Source organism: Sorghum bicolor, chromosome 4, assembly GCF_000003195.3.
Source record: "Sorghum bicolor cultivar BTx623 chromosome 4, Sorghum_bicolor_NCBIv3, whole genome shotgun sequence".
Classification (NCBI taxonomy): Eukaryota; Viridiplantae; Streptophyta; class Magnoliopsida; order Poales; family Poaceae; genus Sorghum; species Sorghum bicolor.
The window spans coordinates 52,487,890-52,510,650 of NC_012873.2; the positions used below are offsets into that span (position 1 = coordinate 52,487,890).

Here is a 22,761-nt window from a genome sequence, read left to right on the forward strand (position 1 = left end):
CCTTGTGGAAGCTTTCCTCTCTTAGCGGTTGTGCATCGTGTTTGTGGCACCTCCATGGATCATCTCTTGTGAGCTATGCCTTCCTTGTGTAAATTGTTAAACTTCATGTGTTCTCTCTTTGTCTCCAATGTGAGTTCATCTCAAGACTTCCCAGGTCGATATTGAAAGTTTTCCTGCAGGGGTTAGTCCAACAAAATATCCAATATCTACTATAGCATACTATCGGCTCAAAAATCAACCTAGACACCATGTCTAATTTGATTTAGGAGGGCATTTTAACCTAAGCATCATGCTTAATTTAAAAACCCTTGGAAGTAAGATCATCAGCCCTAAACTAAGCACCTTGCTTAATTAAGAGATAAATGAAACTACTCCAAACCTAGACATATACTAAAGCAAATAAAGGTAGCATGAGAGCATTTATAGAGATCTACTCAAGTGGAGATAAAGTAGTGTGATTAGTATTTAACAATTTGAGCATGTCTCAAAGGTAGGGACAACCAACATAGCAACATGGCAAAGGATGTTTTTATGTAAAGTACTCCCCCAAGCTTGAATTTTGCAAAATTCAAGTTGGGATGAATTTAATTCAATGTTGTATGATGATTGGTTGGACATACCTTGTGCTTGTCATTCATCCGATCTTCTTGCTCCAATCCTGGGAAGGTTAGTGAAAAGAATACCCGAAGGAACTTTTTACAACTATACTTATATGCTCAATACACAAGGCAATGTTGCAAATAATTAAAAGCTCATGTTACAATCTGATTAGTGCTTGTTTTAGGACACTAAGCTTGTCCTTGGGAAACCATCAATTTATGTCAGTGAAGTGGTTTCCCCTCCAACGCTGACCTATATCAAGATCAACTCAACGAGATCTGCAATATTTAATATAGACATATGCCTCGACAACCGCCCTTTTAAAGTTTTTATAAATAGAAAGGAAGTGGGGGTTGGAGATCTCGAATGTGGTGATGTTGGAGAGACCAATGGATTGTGAAGATGTTGCATATGAGCATGGAGTAAATGAAGTGGCTATGAAATAATTTCCATGCTCATTAATGCTTAGAGTGAAATCCATGTGGTATGGTGAAAATGATAAGGTGAGTGTGGTAAAAAAGGAAAAGAAAAAGGATACACGGACGACTTGGTTCGAAACTAGCACAGCTACCGTTCCCCGGCAACGGCGCCAGAAAGCTTGTTGGGTATTTTAAACGCAAACAGAAAAATCCGCAAGCGCACGGATACCGATGTAGCCTTCACCCGGGAGTATTCGAGAGTATCGATTTTCCACAGGGAACGTGAGTGTACTAATTAAGATCCAAGATCGCCCAAGGATAACTATATAATTATTTTTGGTGGGAAGAGAGGAAGTTTCCTGAGAGTTCTCTAGTTGATCTAAGAATCGAGAATTACTTCAAGATTATCTATATCGGGACATCAGAGCACTAACCACAGAAAGAGATGAGAAGGGGGCTAGGAAGGTCTGACTACGGTCCTACAAACTCCGATCCGAACGAGGTGGAATACGTCGACCGTTAGGGCTGTCACTACCCTAAGGCTACCACAACAATCCGCAGGATTGGGTGCAATTCCAGGTAATTGCAAGACTAAACACCACGTCTAATCTATTAATTACTACTCTAATGTTGCAAAGATTAGAGCACTTGATGCAAGCGGAAATCCAATAAATAACTTGAATGTAAATAAAAGTAATTAGAGAACTCAGGAGTTATGAATTGAAGAACCTGGAGAACGATGAAGAACGAACCAGATGCTGCAAAAGTACAATGTTGAGGAAGATCCGACAGATCCGGCTCCTCCTCCTCCGCTCTCCTCTTCTCTCTCCCTATTTTCTAGATTACAACTAGAACTAACTAGAACTAGAACTAGAGGAACTAGAACTAGAACTAGATGAACTAGAACTAGATCTAGATGAACTAGAAGTTGAACTAGAAGAACTAGAGGGATCCTCTCTACTTGGATGAAGACTTGAAACCCTAACTTTGATTCTGTAGAAGAGGTATGATCTCCAGGGGCCAGGGGGCCTTGCTTATATAGTCTTTTCAGATGAATCTGGGCCGTCGGATCAAACCGACATTGATCGTGTGGTTTTCCTTGAAGTATTAGGTCGGTGGAGCATGATCCGCGAAACGTGTCCTGATTGGGCACTGTAGCTGGGCGGGCGCCCAGAAGAGTTGGGCGGGCGCCCTGCCTCCGAGCCCGATTTCCTTTCCGTTCGTTACCGTGGCTTCTGGAGACTTCTAGATGATAGAAAATTGCGCGACACGTTAATATCTCTATGTAAACCCGACGTGTGGGCCTTTCTTTCGTATTTCCTGATAACCCCCTGCAGAAATAGACAAACACCAAAACTTGTGGAATTCTGTCAGATAAAACCCTAAGTCTAGGTGTTGGTTGCATTTGGATCCTTTTCTATGATTAGTTGATGGTTAATTGTGAGAATTAAGGACCGTCAACAAGCACTAAAACTAGTTGAGCTACACTAGCAAGACAAGCTACACAAGCTAAAGCACTAAGGGCTAGAAACTCAACTACTTTGTGGGAATGTAAATGAGAGAAGATGTGAACTTTATACCGCCCCATATAGGGGACGAACTAATCATAATATGAAGACCAATCACCAGAAGAATGTCAATCAAATATAATTTAGAAAAGAGATTTTTTCTTGTGAGGTTCATGTGCTTGCCAGCACGCTAGTCCCCGTTGTGTCGACTAATCTCTACTATAATTGAAATCTTCTCAAGGCAAGTCTCACGTGCAAGATCAACGACTCACAGCACAGGTCCTACGGATTAGACGGCTCAGATTAAAAGTATGATGCAGACCTTACACCTACCGCAACCTCTCCTCAGCCTCCTCCGTGAAAACGAATCGCAGATCGAATCGCAGATGCCGCAACCTCAGCCTCTCCTCCGTCAATAGGAATCACAAATACCGTAGCCTTACTAAAAACCTGAACCTCTCCTCAGCCTCCCGTGAATCGAATTTAGCCTCCCGTCAATCGAAATTTTCCGTCAATACTAAAAAAACTCCCGTCAATCGAATTTTTGAATACACAATTTCCACCTCCTACAACTGGCGCCCGGCCGGCTGGGTGACGCAGCTATATCGGCTAGGTCGCGCGATGCACTGGCCATGGACGGGCTGGTGCCGCAGCTAGATCCGCTAGGTCGCGCGATCCACCTCCGTCTTCCAGCGATCGCCGCGCTTGGGATTGAAGTCATCGACTGAATCACGTCGGCTTCGTCAGGTCTTTCCTTCGTATCTTGCTTTCCTCATCGTTGTATATGCATGGATCGGAGGTTCGGTTGTGAATTCCATTGTGCTTCTTCTACTACTGCAAAAAAATATATATTATAAATACTTGGCATCAACTGAAATTCATCTGAAATTTCAATTATAGTAGAGATAGTAGAGATAATATAAATACTTGGCATCGACTGAAATTTATCTAAAATTTATGTGTCTGAATTAATGCCTGCGTTATTATTTTTTTCTCTCTCTAAATTTGTGCATTCTGATTGTTCTGTTGTAGACAACCGCAATCCTTTGAAAAAAAAAGGTGTTGCCTCCTCACCTACTCAATGTCTTCGCCACGAGATACGCCCAATGCACTAAATTGGTGATAAACCGTTGGTATACTCAGGTACATTAACCCAGTACTCTCTTGTATAATTTATGAGCCTCATATAACATATTATAATATGTCATATGCTTCTGGCATTCACTATAGTGAAAAATATCTCTACTATAGAAAACAAATTAAATGTTGATGTCTGGTAACTGACCTTGTGTAATTTGCAACTCTGCAGTGTTGACAGGTGCCAAATCCTCCGCGTCCTCCTGCTGCTGCTTCGGCGGAGGCGTGCCCTCCGTATTCCTGACCGCGGCCAGCTTCTCTGCCAGTCTCTGCTCCACTGCCCTCTGACCCCTTTCTCTGCAAGGAACGGACAATAATCAAATCAAATGAGATGCTCGGTTGAAGCTGGTTTCACTAGATAAGAGCAACAAGACTGCAATGGGTAGGAATCATCGTGATGGTGCTCAACGGGTAGGAAACCAACAGCATGTGGTCTACTAAGCAGATGGTTTGTGATGCATGGCTAGAACGATGAGAAAAAAAAGGGAATTCACCTCCTCCTGTTTGCCTCAATGGAGCCAGAACCAGGGAATTGTATCCATCCAATGTCTGGCCTGTGCCTTTAGGTCTTGCAGATCGCCCACAAAAAAGTTTGTGGAATATGGAAGCAATAGGGTCCAAAATTGGCCTGTGACATATACTTATTTCTAGATTACTTGAGTCCTGTATTGCTTGGGAAGTGTTTAGCAATCTAAACTTTCAGAAAAAAAATCCAAGGACAATTATATGCAGAACCCAAAATTGGCCTGTGACATATTAATAAGTTTATGAGATAAAAAAAAGTTTACGTTTACTTATTTCTAGATTACTTGAGTCCTGTATTGCTTGGGAAGTGTTTAGCAATCTAAACTTTCAGAAAAAAAAATCCAAGGACAATTATATATGCAGAACCCTAGAGCTAGGAATCCATAAAATGATACTTAGAGTATGGCTTCCCTTGGTCAGTCTCTAGAGCTAGGGGAAGAAACAGAGCATACCCTGTCAAAGAATATTACCAACATCCTTTCCTCATCACCACGAGCTTTCCTAGAAAAAAAAAATGCAGCTTTAGGAAAATAACCAACATAAAGAGAAAAGGAAACACACCCATCCAGTCCAGTTGATACTATTAGAGGTTAAACAAAAGGGAACAAAACAGCAAGGGCCCATGTTTCCATCCATAATGCCAATTGTTAACTCGATGCTGAAGGAGTGGCAGGACATGTGATGCTCAAGATTGACAAGGATAAAAAATTCAATATGCACCTCACCAAATCAGCATATATTGGCTCTGTCCAATTTGCACAATCTAGCCCGAGGCATCGAAATGCTGGTGAAAAGAAAAGGTTAAAATGTATTAAAATCAACAGGCAAGAACCATTCATACTTGTGCAGGTAGACTTGTACTCTGCAGGCTAGACCGCTCCATTGTTTATCTACTGAATTTACTATTTTACATTTCAACCTCAGCATAGTAGCCATATTGGAGTAAAATACAGTGCAATAGAACTTGGTAATAAGGGTGTGAAGAATAGAAGTATATTTTTTGTGTTTCGCACCTACATTGAAAGCTTGGCGATTGCCGAAACGGTAGACATCTGGAAGAACTCTGGAGGAACAGAAACACAAAATACTCAATCAGAAACATTGACTGTTCTGGATCAGCAATGTAGAGGAGTTTGAGAGAAAGAAAACATGTCACTCCACAAAAGCTCATAAAAGCTTAGTAGTATTTGTTCAACAACGAAAGCATGGTGCAGCTATTACAAATAATCAATGGAGAAAGTGTTCGCAAAGAAATAATCAGATACTACCACATCGCTTGACTGTGGCACTTGTCTGCACCAATTACCTCTGAGCAAATCCAATTCCATCGACTTTCAACATTTCATACAGCAGTTCTAATTTCAAATTTTCTAATCCCCATGGCCAGATGGGCAGTAGCGGAAACAGCTCTACTTTAGTAGCTTGAGAAGCTAGCATAGCGAAGAAACAGACAAGGGCGATCCATTTGGAACTTGACAAGAAATCGACGAACTAAGCGCTACAAAGATAGGATTTTTAACGGGCCTCACCCTTCCACCTCCAGAAGCAAGCCAAGATCCGGCGGGGCAGAGTTCTCCGGCGACGAGGAGGAGCACCGGAGCGGCGGCGCCGGGAGCCGGCGGCCAGGTCCCGCGGCGACGGCGGCGGCGCGGAGGGAAGCAGATGCAGAGGCGGCCGAGGAGGTGGGCACGGAAGCGGAAGACTTCGCGGTCTCCGGCGGGGACGCCCGGAGCGGGACGCACCGAGCGGCAGCTGCAGCTGTGGCGGCAGACATGATGGGCGAGGTGGAGTAGACGGTTGCTCGCTTCTCCTCACCACGACGCCGTCGAGGACCAGGGTCAGGGAAGAAGAGGGGTCCGGGGGAAGCGTGTTCACGAGGATGACATGTTCCTGGCCACCTCGCCGGGCAGATCCTAGCGCCGCCTCGCCGCGGCCCTGGGTCCCCGCCCCCGCCGCCGTTCGCCTCCGCCGCGGCCGCCGTGGTGCCGACCGTTGGGTGTCCGGACAGTCAGCTCACCTGCGCCGCGCACCTCCTGCTCCGCCGACTGAGTCAGCGGAGGCGTCCGCCGACCCCCCGCGTCCCCGCCTCGCTTCCCTCGCCGCCCCCACCTCCGGATGCGCCTCCCACCTGCGCCTCCCACCTGGAAGCTACGGCCGGTGCTCAAAGCTCGGCAGCTGGTCGGTCCGTATGGGGTGTTGAGTGGATAAGGAAGGACTGAGAAAGTGGACAGAGCTCTTTTTTTTAGCAAGGAGAGTGGACAGAGCTCGATACTTCTATTCTTTTCACACTCGGGCACATGGCCCAATTAACTTGTCAAAAAGAAATAATAATAATAACATCCTCGTTTGCCATGCACAGCACTCAACTTCACTGAGGATGGAATTTTTGGCGGACATTTTGACAAGCAAAGCAAACGAATGTTTCGACAACATCCCTGAAGATGTCCAATACATGATTAAAGAATTAGACAAAATGTAACATAGATGCTCATAATACGACAAATAGCTCTATTATGCCTTGTTACATGAAAAAATATTTTCGAACTATAATTTTTGTTTTTAAAAACATTCCAATGATTGTGGTATACATGCTCAAATATAATTGTGTAAAAATTAAACTATAAAATAAAATCATTGAATGTTTTTATATACATCTCCGAGATAAAATCGTAGCGTTAGCACGGGCACTATACTAGTACTTGGTAGTTCGACGGTTAAGAGGTATAACAAACCTCATCCTCTCACTAGGACACCGCAAGAACCTACCTGCAAGTGAGATACCTTAATGACATGAGCAATCCAGTAGAGTTGACTTTGGTGCTCTACCAAGGAAGGCACAAGAACCCTTTACAAATCACCGAGATATGGCTACGAACAATCACCAACTTATGCCGATGCTCCTCCGCTGCTCCAAGCCATGTTGATGGCGGCAACCACCAAGAGTAACAAGAACTCCGTAGTCACAATGATCCCCCAAATACCACTAGATGCAAACCACTCATGTAAATATATTGGAATCACTCCCAGTCTCACAAAAGATGATGAATCAAGGATGAAGATGAGTGGAAAGTATTTGCTTTGGCTCACATGGATGTTAAGTATGTTAGAATACCAAGAGAGTGAGCCTTAAGCCGACCAAATACTATTTATAGAGCCCTCAAATGAACAGAGCCATTAGGATCAAAGAGGTGCTCTCTACCACACCCTTAGCATCCGGTGCTCGAATTTCAGCCACGTGTCCCCTGCCTTTGAACATCATGCATTAGATCTCAACAGTTAAGTTCACACTAGACTTGCTTTAGAAAATGACCGGACACTAGACCTTAGGCTCTGGTCGCTACTCAGAGAGGTTCTAAACCGTGATTTTTGCCACCGGATTTAGTGACTGGACTCGGCCCTACATCTGGTCTGTCAATGCCGGTACACTCATGCCATGTCACACTGATTGGATGGTGAACAGTGTTTACCCAGTTTCTGGTCGCCTGCATCCACTACTCTCAACAAGTGACCTAACGCGTAGGTCCCTGCTGAAAGCTTAAGTTTGGTTTTGGTAATTAATGACACCAAGTTGTTAATGCCTTATGTGTAAGTGATTTGAGTTAGGCATAGCAACACATGTGATGAAGGTGCAAGGTGGCATACAAAGAGATGAAGCATGAAGTGGAGATCATGATGATAGACAAGGAGGAAAGTGATCAAGGCAAAGGTATAAACATAGAGTTTTACTTTTGTCGGTCTAAGTTGAGTAGAGAAGTGATTGACCGGATTTAGAATAGATGACCGACTATCAAGAGGGGAAATCACGATCATCTCTCGAATCAAGTGCTACTAGGTCCATATCTTGAGCATATGCATTAGGATCTAGTGAAGTGCTAACTTAACTCCTTTGATGAAAATGTTTGTGAAAAGCTAACACACATGCACTTTGGTGGTGGACACTTGTTGGTGTTAGCTCATTTACAAAGGAGGTGGAGTTCCTAGGGTTGAGAGGGGTGTGGGTTCCTCTCTCCCTCCCGTCGAGCTTGCGAGGCGCGATTCGGCGCTTTTGAGAAAATTAAGTGTATATTTTCTATTGTGCCGGCGGGAAATTTAGAGAAGTTGCGGGAGTCACCGGACGCACTACGCGGAGGCACCAGACGCTGGCCTTTAGCATCCGGTGTACTGTTGAGTCTGACCAGAGGAAGCAGAGCGCACCGGATGCTCTGCACCGGACGCAGGGGATCTGCTGTTCCCGCGTTCGGTGCTTGTTGGGATCTGAGAGTGAATCTGCGAAGTTTTCTCACAAGGCACCGGACACACCGGAGTGAGTCCGGTGCTCAGCGTCCGGTGTGCGGGCGTTTTGCGACCCTCTCTGCGCATGGGTCCGGTGAGCACCGGACGCGACCGGTGCTCCGAGTCCGGTGAGATCTGAGTTTGACAAACTCTCTGCGTACGAGACCGGTGAGTACCGAACGTGTCCGGTGCTCACTTAGTCGCGTCCGGTGGTCCGTAGGTGACCGTTAGAGATTGACGCGTGAGTTTCAAAGGTTGACATGTGGCCAACACCTGAGCACCAAACGCAGGGAGTCGAGTGTTCGGTGGCTCCCTACGGTGAGTCCGGTGCCCTCGAAATTTGCCTAGTGACAGAACCAACGGCTCTATCACTTAGAGGGGCTTATAAATAGAAGGTGGTCGGCTTTGGGAAGCACTCTATTGCACATTTGATTACTTGAGACATACATTGAGCTAGAGAACACTCCCTCCACTCATCTTCTTGCTTGATTGCTAATCTTAGTGAGATTGAGTGAGATTCAAGTGCATTGCATTGAGAGTTGCATCTAGTGGCACTTGATTCTTGAGTTTGCTGCGGATTTCTTGTTACTCTTGGGTGTTTCCCGACATCCTAGATGGCTTGGAGCAGCGGTGATGTTGAGCTCGTGATTGGAGATTGTTTTGAGCCTCACCAAGTGATTTGTGAGGGATTCTTGAGCCTTCTCCGCGGGAGATCGCAATTGGCTGCTTTAGTGGATTGCTCGTGGCTTGGAGGATCCCCATCTTGTGAGTGGATGTGCGGCACCCACTGAGGGTTTGGCTTTGGATTGCCAATTAGCTCGTGATCCATCAAGTGGGTGTATCGCCACAACGAGGACTAGCTTGCTGGGAAGCAAGTGAACCTCGGTAAAAAATCTTGTGTCATCTATTGCCGAGGATTCTCCTTGTGATTGTGATTGTGCATGATTGATTGGATTTATCTCTACAGTACAACATTGGTATAACAATCACTCTCCACTCCTTTACATACTTGCTTATCTTGCTAGTTGTTTAGCCTGTTTAGCTTAGTTCTTTTTTAGAGTAAAGTTGTTGTGTAGCCTTCTCTTGTTTGTTGTGATTTAGTGTTTAGCCTTGTACTAGTTTGTATAGGTGGCTTGCATAGCTTAGTTGAGCTAGTGCTAGAATAGCTTCGCCATATGTTTTACTAATCAACTTGTCTAGTTGAGTTTGTAGAGAATTTTTAAAGAGGCTATTCACCCCTCTAGCCATTTGGACCTTTCACGTGTGTCTGGTACTCAACTCTTGTTCACTATCCCTGAGCACCGCTAGATATAACTGACTAGACGCAACCCCAACGTTTGATGCTTCTGGCGCTAGTGTCTGATGAGTATTTCTCAACGAGAAACACTCCTGTGACTTCGCATATGTATCTCTACTCTTCTCTACCTCTCAAACTTCATCTTCTTTGCAAATGTGCTAACACCACCAAGTGTATCTCCTTGTGCACGTGTGTTAGCATACTTTCACAAATATATTCATGGGTTATGTTAGAACAGTAGGTTCTAAATGCATACACATGATCAATGACACCTAGTAGCACTTGATAGACCACTTAGCTAAAGAATTTCCCTCTTTATAGTATGGCTATAGATCCTAAATCACTTACACCATCTATAGTGTCTTGAGTGCAAAACCAAAGACCCTATTACCTTTGCCTTGATCTCTAAAAGATTTTGTTTTTCTCTTTCTTCTTTTCCAAGTTGAGCACTTGATCATCTAGTGGTCATCACCATCATCACATGATCATCTCTAAGCTCTACCACTTGACATAGGACCATCCTTTCATGTCTACACACTTAGCACTAGGATTAGTCTCAAGGTTTCATCAATTAGCCAAAACCAAACTAGGGCTTTTAGAAGGCCACCATTTTTAGAGGCGGTTAATGAATTTATAGAGATGGTATTCTTTTGGTGCCTCCAAAAAATGGTCTATCCGTCTCTAAAACCACTGCATATTTTAGGAGATACACTGTTTGTGCTCGCCTCCAAAATCCTAGTGGCATTTCTCGCCAAATGATTTATATAGTAGTGAATTTGGGCCCGTTGATTACTCTCTACAAGATAGCATTGAAGAAATAAGACATTCATCTGATGACCACCTTTTATGTACCCTAGACTAGTAGCCCTGCTTACAATAGGGAGAAACACTATCATCATCATGTAGCAATATCCTAAAAATTATACTCAGTCACTAATAAATCTTTCATCAAAACTATAGTCTGATGATGTTGGATGACAAACATGATAGCTAGTGTTCCTCTTGTACCAACTCACACCATAGTTCAAGCATCTATTCTTGCTTTTCATAAATGGTGTTGTGGTTAGGGCACATGTGATAAGGACATGCTATATTGTTCAAATAAATTTTTTCGATCTTTCATGGCACTAGATAACAAGATAAATATATTGATTTTTTGTCCCAATTGCAACCACATAAGTATACTAATACTCTTTTCTTGTGCAATAACAAAATATCACATGTCCTTCTTATAATGGACTTGACATCATACATACATAGTGATATATGTGATTCATTCATGTTTCTAAATTTAGAAGTCACATATATAGGATCCTTAGCAATAGTAGCGAAGCCATTGCCCGGTTAGGCTCATAGACGAGGCTTCAAAGAAAATTTTCTTTGTATCAAAGGAAAACAATATAACAATATAATTTTTGGTAAATATTTTTTATAATTAGAATCATCCAGATTTAGTAGTGTTTTTTTCTCATAATAAATCAGCGAATAATATTTTCAGCCATGACTTTTCTGGCTGAAAGTACCATCGCTGATTTATTGTGAGAGAAAAACACTGCTGAATTGCTGACAAATTTAGCAGATAAGCTTAAGAGAGCGAACTCCGCTACTGTTTAGCAACATATAGGCAGCGGTAATGGATCTGGAATGACTGGTTAAGGGCTTGTAAATTCTTTTTGTCCGATTCTTCTTATTATTTCTCTTTCTTATTTTTTCTCTCTTACATATATGGCCTTCAACCTCCACGTCAGATCTACCCATGCACAAAGACATGTCGGATAATTAAAAATACATTCTGAAACTTCCTAAACTTCTTTACGAGCTATGTAATTCCTATTTCCTACGTACGTGGCTATTGCTATGTTTAATGATAATCTTGAGCAGTTCCATCAAAGAAAAAGACTACTATGAGCGCACGGCCCACATGGCAGACACACGCTCTGATGGACTGATGCGCCATATCTCCACTGCTTCCAAACAACCACTTCTGAACCGTCTCTTACCAAATGACATCCGGGACCCACCAGTCATCCCCATACCCACGACCACGACCCTGGCAGCAGGAGGCATTGGATCCACGTGCGCATTCACGCGCGCATCCAAAACTGATACTCCGACCCACCAAAAGCAGCGACCATTAATTTTCCCCCTCCTTTTTATTAATTCCTTGGATTAAACCAAGCAGCAAATTCTTGCCGTAGAAATTAGAATTCCCAGCAGAAATACAAATAGGTGGTGCATCGTCGCGTTCTTGTAATCTACTAAAATTCTTCCATTTTTCAGTAATCCTTTCCCTTCTCCCGCATCGATCGGACCAAGAACAGAAGGGGTAGAAAGAAACAAGAACTGAATTAGCCAGTGGTAATTCCGGTCTCCATTTGGTGGATTTATCCAATCCGATGGCAAGATTGGCCGCTGAATCGTGACTCGTGAGTTCTTGCCCTCCTTTTAGGGTTTCTGATTCCCCGCCGCGAAATAAGTTGCAGAAATCGTAACACCTTTTTCTTTTTGGTCTTTGCCTCAGAATTCCCTGACAAATTTCTCGTGGATTCCGTGGAGAAAGGTGTGACCTTTGCGATGCAGTACAACCACCGCAGCCGCTTGCCTCCGCCGCCGTTCGGCCGCGGCGGGTATCCCCGCGGCCACAAGCAGCCGTACTACGCTCCGCCTCCTCCTCCGCCGTTTCCTCCGGCGCCGCCACCGCCACCGCCGCCGCTAGAGCGCAAGTACGAGGTGCTGATGGAGGCCGGTCGCCTCGCCGCAGAGTATCTGGTCGCCCAGGGCGTGCTCCCGCCGGCCGCCCTGCAGCGCGGCGCCGGCGTCCCTGGCGCGTGGCCCGCTCATCCTCTTCCTCCGCCCCCGCAGCTGCCACCGCAGGAACCCCCTGGGTTTTATGGCCGGAGGAGGTACGAAGATGAATACAACAATAACCCTAGCGGCCGGCCTAGGCGAGCCAATGGCACTAGTAGTAGCACCAGTAGCAGAGATGATTGCAGCCGTGGCAGCTACAATGGAAGAGGGAAGAGGAAGTATGGGGAATACAGGAGGGGGTATTTGGATTCAGGGAGGGACAGGGAGAAGGAGAGGGGAAGGCCATTTCCAAATGGCCGGCGCTACGAGGAGGACGGGGATGAAGATGGGGCACCTGGGTTTTGGAGGGAGCGACGCGGCAATCGGGGGAGTGATGAGGTGAGAACTAGTGTTACAGAGGCAGTGAAGGAGGGGACACCATTGACAGCGAAGGCTGTAGCCGGCATGGAGGATACAACGCCGAAGATTATGAGCTCTGTTGAAGAAGCTAGTAAGGATGCTAATGATGCGCCAAAGGTGGTGGAGGAGACTGAGGAAGGTGAGGTGGAGGATGACAGTGAGACGCAGAATTCAGAAACTGAGGTGGTCAAGCAAGGGATAGACACCGACGTAAATCATGCTTCTTGTCGTATTGTTACAGAGTCAGAACCCAACCAGTTACCAGATGGTAAGATTCAAGATGAGGAAGCTGAAGATGACAAAAAATTTATGGATGAAGCTACTTTGGATCACAACACTTCTGATGGTGAGGTGACAAATATGGAAGTTGAGATGCACGTTGGTAAGAAGAGTTTGATTGACTATTGTAACTTCACAAGAACCCCAACAAGGCCCAGGTCAGTGCGTGCACACAGAAATGCAGCATCTATCCCAGGAGAAACTGCAGTAGTTGAAACAGTTGATCTAGTTTCTTCTGGTCAAGCTTCACAGATGGTAATCGGTGAACCTGCTGAGAGATCTTTGACTAACATTGCGTCAGAAAACAGAGAAGATAAAATTTGCCAAGAAAACACTAGCTCTGGTGATGTCTGTGCTCAACCAAAAGAGTCGATGCTTCTTCAAGAAAATGGAATACCAGTTGTGACTGAAAACATGGCAGAAGAGAAGGTTGATGCACAAGCACATTTGGTCATCCAGCAATATAAGGAAGAAACTAACTTATCTCCGTTAACAGATGCCCTCAAGAAGAGCTCAATGCAGGAAACCACCTTATCTCCATTTGCAGCTTCTCACAAGGATAGCTTGACGCAAGAGGATGGCTTGATGCAAGAAGCTGATTTATCTCCGTTGATAGCTAATCACAGGGATAGCTTGATTAAAGAAACAGAATTGCCTCCATCAACAGCTTCTCACAAGGACAGCTTGATTGAGGAAACTGACTTAACTCAGACAATATCTTCTTATGTGAATAACTTGAAGTTACAATTTAAGGAAGGAACACAGATCTGTGATATTGATATGCTGCCACAAGATGTGGACCTGATTGAGTTGCCCGATCAAAGGAAAATCATTGGTCGTGATGTTGGTGCAGAAGCTGTCATTGAAATGGAAGAAGGAAAGCTGGATCAATCTAGCTCACTAAATCTATCAGATATTGACCTAGTTGGCAGTACAGAGGTTGCCGCTATACACAATAATCCAGTGTTGGTCCAGCCGTCTACAGCTGGATCTTCCTCAGAGTCAAATAATAAGCAGCAAGAAGATCTTGAAATTTTTACAGGTGCCAATGCGAGTCCTACAGATGATTTGTGCCAGCTTCCATTAGATAATAAGGATGTTCAGGTAATTGATATAGAATGTGGCACACCAGTTGAAGTTGGTGGATTTGATTTGTCAAAGTCAACACATAATAATCCAGTGTTGGTCCAGCCATCTGCAGCTGGATCTTCGGCAGAGTCAAATAATAAACAGCAAGAAGATCCTGAAATTTTTACAGGTGCCAATGCCAGTCCTACAGATGATTTATGCCAGCTTCCGTTAGACAATAAGGATGTTCAAGTAATTGATATAGAATGTGGCACACCAGTTGATGTTGGTGGATTTGATTTGTCAAAGTCGAAGTGAGTTTCTTCAACTCCAATTATTTCTTAGTCTATGCTGATCCAATGAATTTCAATTTTTTGTAGCAAAAATGTTTGCATCATATAGGAATTATTGGTAGTCCTGAACATGGTCTCGATAATCCTTTATGTCTCTCTGGCCTTTTCCCTGTGTGTCAAGAGACCAGTCAGATAGATGGTTCATGACGGTGTTTGTTTCGTTAGCACACCAATATGTTGTTTGTTTTCAGTGTCATGGTATTTCTGCTAAAAGTTATTCAATTGATTCAACCAGGAATGAGATGGTATGCTCTAGCATGGATAGCATCATGGACAATGGAAATGGAATACATACGGATGTTCTTCCTGGTATTCAAGATGGCTACAGCCTTGCATTTTCAGATTTTCTCGGTTCTGATATACCATGCTACCCACCAATGCAATCAGATCTTCATGCTGGAATAGGTGTCAATGACTCAGAGGTGAGGACGGGAGGCTGCCTGGTACTTTTATGTAGTTTCTTTTTCAACTTGCAGGCAATTAGTGAAGTGAAGTTCCAGGAAATAATTACTGTGTTTCTTGCATGAATTATTGAAGTATATGATTTTCCCTTCTTTCAGGGTATTACTGTCATGGATGATCCAATATATGGGTCTCTCACTGATATTGGTAAGTTGATGATTTTCTTCTATTCTCTTAATATACTATGTCTAAAATACATTCCTTCTTTAGGTCCATGACCACTTGTCTGTTTTTTTTTTTTTTTTTTTTTTTTTTTTTTGTACTCCCAGTTTCAGATGCACATACTTACAAAATTTGCAGTCTATCCATATCCTATGAGCATAGCCATAGATAGCTCAACAGTTCTGAATTTGTTTGTATTCCAAAATCACTTGTCAGTGTTGGTAGCATGTATCAGTGGATCATGTTTGGCCTTTCCTTTTAGTAGGGCAAATGTGGATTCTTGACCTGTGTTGACCAAAATGTGTTTTGGATGGCCCTTCCTCTTTTGGTTTGCCTTGTGCGAGAATAGCTGGAATGACCTGTATTGAGTATTGACCATACTCAGGCACTGCTGGGTGCAACCTCTTTTGTTTTATTAGGAAGGGAACAAAACTTGATTTATAACTCACTTACATGACGTTTTCCATATTTCTGTTGACTTAATTGGAAATGATATTGCCAAATAATGATAGTAACTGTACCTCCAGTGAACTTATAAATTGATAAAAAAAAAGCCCTGAAAGAATCTTAGGTTTCATGAAAATTTCAAATACATGATCCAGCAAGTACGGACAATACATGATGCAGTCATTACTCATTAGCCAGCAAGTTAGTCCATACAGTGCAAAGGGTAAATCTCAGGCTAGAGTGATAATGAACTTAAAATCACTTTTTGGCCCTTAGTCATCCTGGATAGATTGTGGAACTTTGAAGAACACATTTAGGTTAGGATTGCTACTTATGTCCCGTGAACCTAGAAATTTTGGCCAAAGGGATGATTCTTGGGTCACTAATTTCATCTAAGCAACTTTCCAGTACTTGAGCAAACATCCTCAATTACGATGAGATGAGATTGAAAGCAATGAATATTGCGTGGAATAATAGATTGGATTGATTGAGAGACCTATGTACATATATATAGGGGTGAGGAGATCCGGTGGTTTATAGAAACAAGGCCAACTGAGATCTCATATCTCTCTAACCAAGCAGGGCTGGCCGGCTGCCAGGCAGGCTCATGCCCCTACCATATACATGCATAGCACACATATACGATCTAACAGAGATCCTCACCGTCTTGCCCTTTGAAGCCTAGCTTGTACATCCTTCACGTACCTTCTGCAGTGCAAAAGCCACACTACTCTCTTGTGTCCCCCCCCCCCCCCCCCCCTATTTGATTTTGGACTCCCATTTGTTTGAGGCATACAGATCTTACCCTGGTATTCAAACTTGGTGACTACCTGGACTTTTAACCTGTGACCTAAAAAGCTTTGTGTGTCACTACTGGCCAGGCTAACCTGCACAAACAATGTACACCAATACAGCAGTTAGTTACCAAGTGGCTGCACTAACACGTTTATACATAGAGATCGGTTGTACTACACCTTTCCTGTGCAGCTTCCAAACGTGTTCCTATTTTCGTGTTCCGTGCTGGCATTGCTCACATACTGCGAGTCAAATATTTTTGCATGCACAATGGAATAGTAAAAGGATCTTGCAGTCTTATTAGATTATAATAAAAACATGAAGCTGTTGAGTTAACATTGGGATGCTAGTGAAACTGGCCTCATATTCAACACCCTTGCAAATAGAGATTCAGGCCTTGGTCAGTTGGTGAAAATTTTTGCAAAATGCTACTGTAGTACTTCCGTTTGTATTTGAAAATTGTTGTCCAACCATGGACTAACTAGGCTCAAAAGATTTGTCTCGTAAATTACAGACGAACTAGTTATTTTTTTATCTATATTTAATGCTCCATGCATGTGCCGTACGATTCGATGTGATGGGGAATCTTGACCATTTTGCAAAATGATTCAGGAACTAAACAAGGCCAGTATTACTTCATAACTAATCACATAGCAGACTGACTGGATCTGCTTGTTGAATGGCCTGGCAATTTACCGGAGCTTGGATGCTTGATCTTTTTGTGCCGAATATATATCATAAACTTTGACAGTAGCTCATTTCTTGTTTCTCTTTCAGATTAGTAGTAGTAACATGCGTGTTCAGTTTCTTTTTTGGGGGGTGTCCCACTATTGTTGGACGGTAGTTGAAAAGAGTTTGCTGGATGATATATTGTCGGGTGATACCTAAGTGAATCAATTCTGAAAGCTAAAGCGATTTCTTTGTTCATATGGTTTCAGGTTTCATGGACGTGTGGGGGCAGCCCACTCAAGACTACGACAAATTCTTCTAGGCTGCTGCCGAAGGCCGAAGTTCAGGAATTTGACAGGAAAATTAGTTGAGTTAGCTCAGTACAGGCGATAATAAATAGATTGGGTTATCTCAGAGAAATGTTGTATTCATCCCTAATTGTAGAGATAGAGATACTGTTTTTTTTCCGATACCCATTTGGACGGAGTTACTGATCCAAAGACTGGTCTTATGCGTTCAAGTTGAATGATTTGACTGCGTTGTTTTTCCTTTTTTTAATTAGCCACATACACTCGGCAACTTCTTCCTTGACTAGTCTGCAACTGCTCCCTCGCCTAATTGGACCGTCCACTGTATTTTGGGATCTGTGGTTTCTTCATATTCCAGGGTTTAAAACCCACTCCATTAAGGGAGCATGACAACATTCTGGGACTTGTGGCTCCTTCATATTTGACGAGTGGCGCGGGCTGTTTCACAAAAAAATCACTTGAAATTTTTGCTAACCTGCAGTTTTTCGTAGAACATCACATTCGTTAGTTTTTCAAATGAGCCCCTAAATAAAATTTTATTATTATGCAAAGGAGAGAAAATTTGATATTGCTCTTCTTTTTGCAAAGAAAACCCCACAAGACACTCTGCGGAGATTCCCCTCCATCTGCCTCAAAGGCTTGAACCCTAGCCCTCTCCTCATTCCTCTCTCATCTCGCAGCCGCCGCAACCCCTCACGTATCGATGCACTCGCCTCCTAACTTGTCGCTCCTCCACCTCCTCCACAGGCATATCCACGGCGACGATATACCTCTAGCTAGAATACTGGAATAATTATTGAAACTGAGGACAAGAAGTATTTTTCTCTATATTGCTATCACTTTAGATGATTGATCTGTAAGTTTAGGTCCCCTTTGAAATGTGCTTCTAGAAGATGCTTTCCATTATTAGTGCTTGGAAACTAATTGTCACACGTAAATGTCGGGTTCTCCTCTAGAATGTTGATGGATGCCGCTCCTGAGGTCATGAGAATAGCCTGATAAACATATTGCCATGTTCACTAAATAATTATTTTGTGAAGCTAGAAGCTTCGTACTTCGAACAAACCAAGTGATATGACTAGAAATCTTGAGAGTTCCTGTCAAATGATGTAATTTCCACTAGATGTATTCATATGGTCCTTGAGGCTGCTGTGATAATTTGGGGGGTGGAACTGAAGCTTACGATGTGCCACATAATAAAGATTATTTGATTTTCTAAAGTCCTTTAGGAGATGTTTGGGATGATTAGATTGTTACTAGATGTTTCTAAGCATAACTGTAGAAGATATGATGCCTGCTAAATTTTCTTCTAATCATGACAGATCCACGCATCCTTGCTACAACGAAGAGCACATCTAGGGGCTAAGGGCATGTCACACCCTGGTTTTAAAAAAAACCAGAGTCATCATATGTGTATCCAGGAAGTCCACACATCTCCTACAACTAAAAAGAACAAAAGTAATACCATCAGATGGTGCGACTTTTTTTTTGGGTCGCTCCCGCTCCCCTCTACGTGCAAACAACCGATGTCGTAGGAGGTGGAAGGGTGAAAATTGAAATAAAAAACAAGAAATGATTCCTGATGTAAATTTATGATAGAGAATAATATATAATCAGAGATGTGGAAGGGTGTAAAATGAAATAAAGAAAAAGAAAGGATTCCAACATAACAAAAATTTTCGCTCCGTCCGTCCGTCGAGCCTGCGATACCCTGCCGCTCGCCCCGCGACTTCCCTCCTGCGATCCCCCGCCGCTCGCCCCGCAATCACCGCAAGCAATCAGCACAATCTACATGAGTCTGCCTTCTCCCCTGCACTCCTCAGGCGGTGGATTTGGCCTTCCTTCCCGATTCCTCAGCCCGTTACCACCATCACGAAGTTCTTGCGACTGCTGCCACCATCCTGCTTCTTCGCAAAAGATGTCGCGCGCCACCCACCATCGGCACCACCAACACCGCCCTCGCCCTCACCCTGCAGTCCGTGGAGTAGATCGACGATCATCACCATCTCTACTGGTGGTGGCACCGCCAGAACCCTGCAGTCCGTGGAGCACCGCCCTCGCCCTCACCCTCGCCCTCGCCATCTCAACTTCTTCCTGATCTTGTCTGTCGGGTTCCATGGTGTGCAGAGGGATCAGACGAAGGCGATTCTATCCAAGAAGGCGTCGAGATCGCCACCAAGGCCGAGCAGCATGAGTGCTTCATCTTTAAGGTCATTTCCTGAAGCTGCCTCCGTTTAATCTCTCTATTGTCTGCCTTTCTTCTGCAGTTGATGTTCACAAATCTTGCCGCTGCTGTAGTCCCTTTCTTTATCCGAATATAAGGGAATTATTGGCCTGCGTTTTCCATAACCAATCCAATCCGCATCCAATTTTGGTGGGCATTGTGTGATGTTACTGTTTGATGATGGCAATGGATTTTTCTCAAGCATTTTAGCGGAAAGAAATAAGTACACTTCGTCTGATTTTTTTGCGTAGTGTAAAGTTCAATGATTTTTATTGTGTAGTATAAAGTTCAATGATTTTTTTCTAAGAGGAAAAAGAACTGCACAGATCAAGTAGCAAAGGGAATCTGAATAATACATATCTCTAGAGTCCTGACAAGGAAAGGAATGTATAAGATGTAAGATTCTTTGAAGAACAATAGTATTTTATAAATTCATCATGTTTTGAACATTTCTGTCAGGCCAACAATCTCATTCTTGGATGAGTTTTCTTCGATGCAAATAAAAGACATGAATTAAAGTCTCTGATATAGCTTGGAAATAAACTGTTGAATGTTTCCTGTACATACAGCTCCCTACCCTACAAATACACGAGTTTGCTAATCCAAATTATTCCTTTCCGCTCCTGTTCTCTGGTGGACCTTGTCTTATATATCTAAATATGTTTGCGAAACCAAATTATCTTATATCTCCATACACGAATCTCATACAGTCATTCTTTAGGTTGGCAGGACAGGTACTTATTATGCACGGTAAAACTTGGTTTCCATTTAGATATTTTCTTTAGCATGCTTCATGCTCTTCTCTATCAAACTGGCATAGATAAACACCAGATGATTTTTTTGGGTGTGTTTTAAAAGGCTTTATGATTCTTTGTGTTGATTTATCAATTTAGGATTTCTGTAACGTAGAATTATTTTTATTTAACACATACAAGCTTATCCTTTACCTAAATCCAATATTGATCTTTGACTTCTGAGTCCTGACATCATTTAGACATGCAAGATCGCATAGCACAAGTAGACTTTGATATATCCTTAGCTAAACTAAACATTGCAATTTGATCACTGTCGGTTCTACAGAATTAGGAACACTATAGGAACACGAAAATTACTGCACTAATTTTTTGGAGAGCCCCGCTGGGTTCTTTGCCTTCTCATGGGCAGTTTTGAATGTATCGACTTATCTGAACAGACACATTGCTGAACTCCTTTATGTACACAGGCAGCAATTTGCAGCACCAATCAAGACAACATTCTTAGTTTACTCATAGACATCTTAACTAATTCAGTTATTATTCTGGTGCCTTCACTTTCGATATCTGCAGGTAGCAATAATTATCTGTAATAGCTCATAGGTGGGTGAGTTCGTTTTTAGTAGCATCAAATAGTCATGTAGGGCTATTGGGTATTCATTACATTGGATTTTGTGGACATGAGGGTGTTTGAGCCCTGCCATACACCGATGCAATATCATCTATCATGTTGTCTTTCAATGGCGATGCTCGGTCTATTCACAATGACACAGAATTTGTGCACTATATTTGAATTGATCTGATTTCCTATTGGTGTCTTGTAGGTTGTAATGAAAAGTTGGGCCTGCTAGGCTGAAGAGTTTTCGATATAAGTCTGCGCCTTTGCGATGGGTTCAGGCAATGTGATCATGAAGAAGGTAATAAAGCACAACTCTTTTGATCTTGACATTCAACTTGCTAAGAGCTGGATGGTAAAGCACGCTCTTTTGTCTCTATGTGATAATAGTTTGTTTAATGTGGTGAGTTTTGTATGTAATTTTAATCCTGATCAAAATTGCTAAGTTGAATTTGAGGACTCTCTTTTTTTTCTGCACTGAAATACAAATATGCTTGAGCTCTTCTGGGACATACTGGATAAGAGCTTGCTAAATTGAATTAGAAAAGATTTTTATGAACTCAATAACTCATAGCATAGTGAGAGTGTCTTGTCAATTAATCTACTGTTTCATGGCTTGTGAGGATGTTGTATCAGAGATGCTGTGAGGATGTTGTATCAGAGATGCTTTCTGGCAAGGTGCATATACAAGCTTTTTTTACTCAATCATTATTGCTGATTTTTGTTCCTTGCTGAGGGTAGAATGGGTGATGCCGATCATGTTTCATTTTTATAGGGATGGTTCTTGTGATAGTTATACAAGTTCTTTTATGGCAAGTTTTTACTAATTATGTTGCTCTCTTACTTTAGAGATAATAATTCTTGCTTGAGTTGTTGATTCAACAGTTGCCCTATCTTTTTTTTGTAGAAAGTGAAAAGGACTCTTCTTTGGTTAAAGTTAGAGTTTGTTTAACTATATAGTTCAATTTCAGGGTTCGTTCCTGATCCCAGATTGGTGCATATATTATATATATACTATAACTCTTGTTTCATGCACCGTGGTCCATTGAGTGTTTACACTCTAGATTAGGCAACGCCAAGTTGTGTGTGTGATATCAATTTTTAATTCTGCCTGGATCCGAGATGCATGACTTGAAGGCTCGGTATGGAGATGTGGCGGTCGTGAATTTATTGGCGTACAAAAGAAATAGACTTCAGAGATTTCTTCTTGCTGATCTAAAACATTATCTTATCGTGGGTCTGTACAATAGAGTTTATTTGTGAAGTGTGGCGCCATGACTTTGCTTTTTGAACTAAATGTTGCTTTAATATTGGTATTTAATTTCATAGTTTTATTATCTTATAGTGCCATTCGTGTGTTTTTTATAAAAGTTTAGTTGTCCCGTAGCAACGCACGGGTTTGAACCTAGTAGAATTAAATAATATTGAAATTGTTTACACGCCTGTGATATGCACTTTGGAGAAATGATGGACATGAATTAAATTCAATATAATAGTCACTTTATAGATTCAGAAAGATTTATAACATGTGGAGTTCATTAATATAATAGTCATATGCGTCTCTTAGAAAGATTCAATATTGAGATTATTTTTAAGACACGTTGAATTATCTATGTCACAAGCACTAATATTCTTCCTGCTGATATTAAACATTATCTTGG

General features: G+C 42.6%; 2 protein-coding genes and 2 long non-coding RNA genes across 5 annotated transcripts; 2 read left to right on the forward strand and 2 right to left on the reverse strand.

Moving 5' to 3' along the window:
• LOC8061046 lies at positions 2,967-4,973 on the reverse strand. 2 transcript variants are annotated; one of them, XR_002452742.1, is made up of 5 exons: positions 4,910-4,973; positions 4,642-4,690; positions 4,159-4,292; positions 3,813-3,961; positions 2,967-3,361 (listed from the first exon to the last, which is right to left on the reverse strand). It is a non-coding gene; the product is annotated as an uncharacterized LOC8061046 (long non-coding RNA). The 2 variants fall into 2 exon arrangements; XR_002452741.1 differs by having other exon boundaries at positions 4,159-4,690.
• LOC110429520 lies at positions 4,991-6,210 on the reverse strand. Its single transcript, XM_021459543.1, has 2 exons — positions 5,719-6,210; positions 4,991-5,252 (listed from the first exon to the last, which is right to left on the reverse strand). Exons 1-2 carry the CDS (start codon positions 5,961-5,963, stop codon positions 4,991-4,993), a joined length of 507 nt encoding a protein of 168 aa, XP_021315218.1. The 5' UTR covers positions 5,964-6,210.
• LOC8064250 lies at positions 11,823-17,794 on the forward strand. The gene is made up of 5 exons (XM_002452202.2): positions 11,823-12,184; positions 12,280-14,626; positions 14,901-15,087; positions 15,226-15,274; positions 17,470-17,794. Exons 2-5 carry the CDS (start codon positions 12,333-12,335, stop codon positions 17,520-17,522), a joined length of 2,583 nt encoding a protein of 860 aa, XP_002452247.2. The 5' UTR covers positions 11,823-12,184; positions 12,280-12,332; the 3' UTR covers positions 17,523-17,794.
• Positions 19,167-22,421, forward strand: LOC110434545. The gene is made up of 3 exons (XR_002452059.1): positions 19,167-19,547; positions 19,636-19,718; positions 21,309-22,421. It is a non-coding gene; the product is annotated as an uncharacterized LOC110434545 (long non-coding RNA).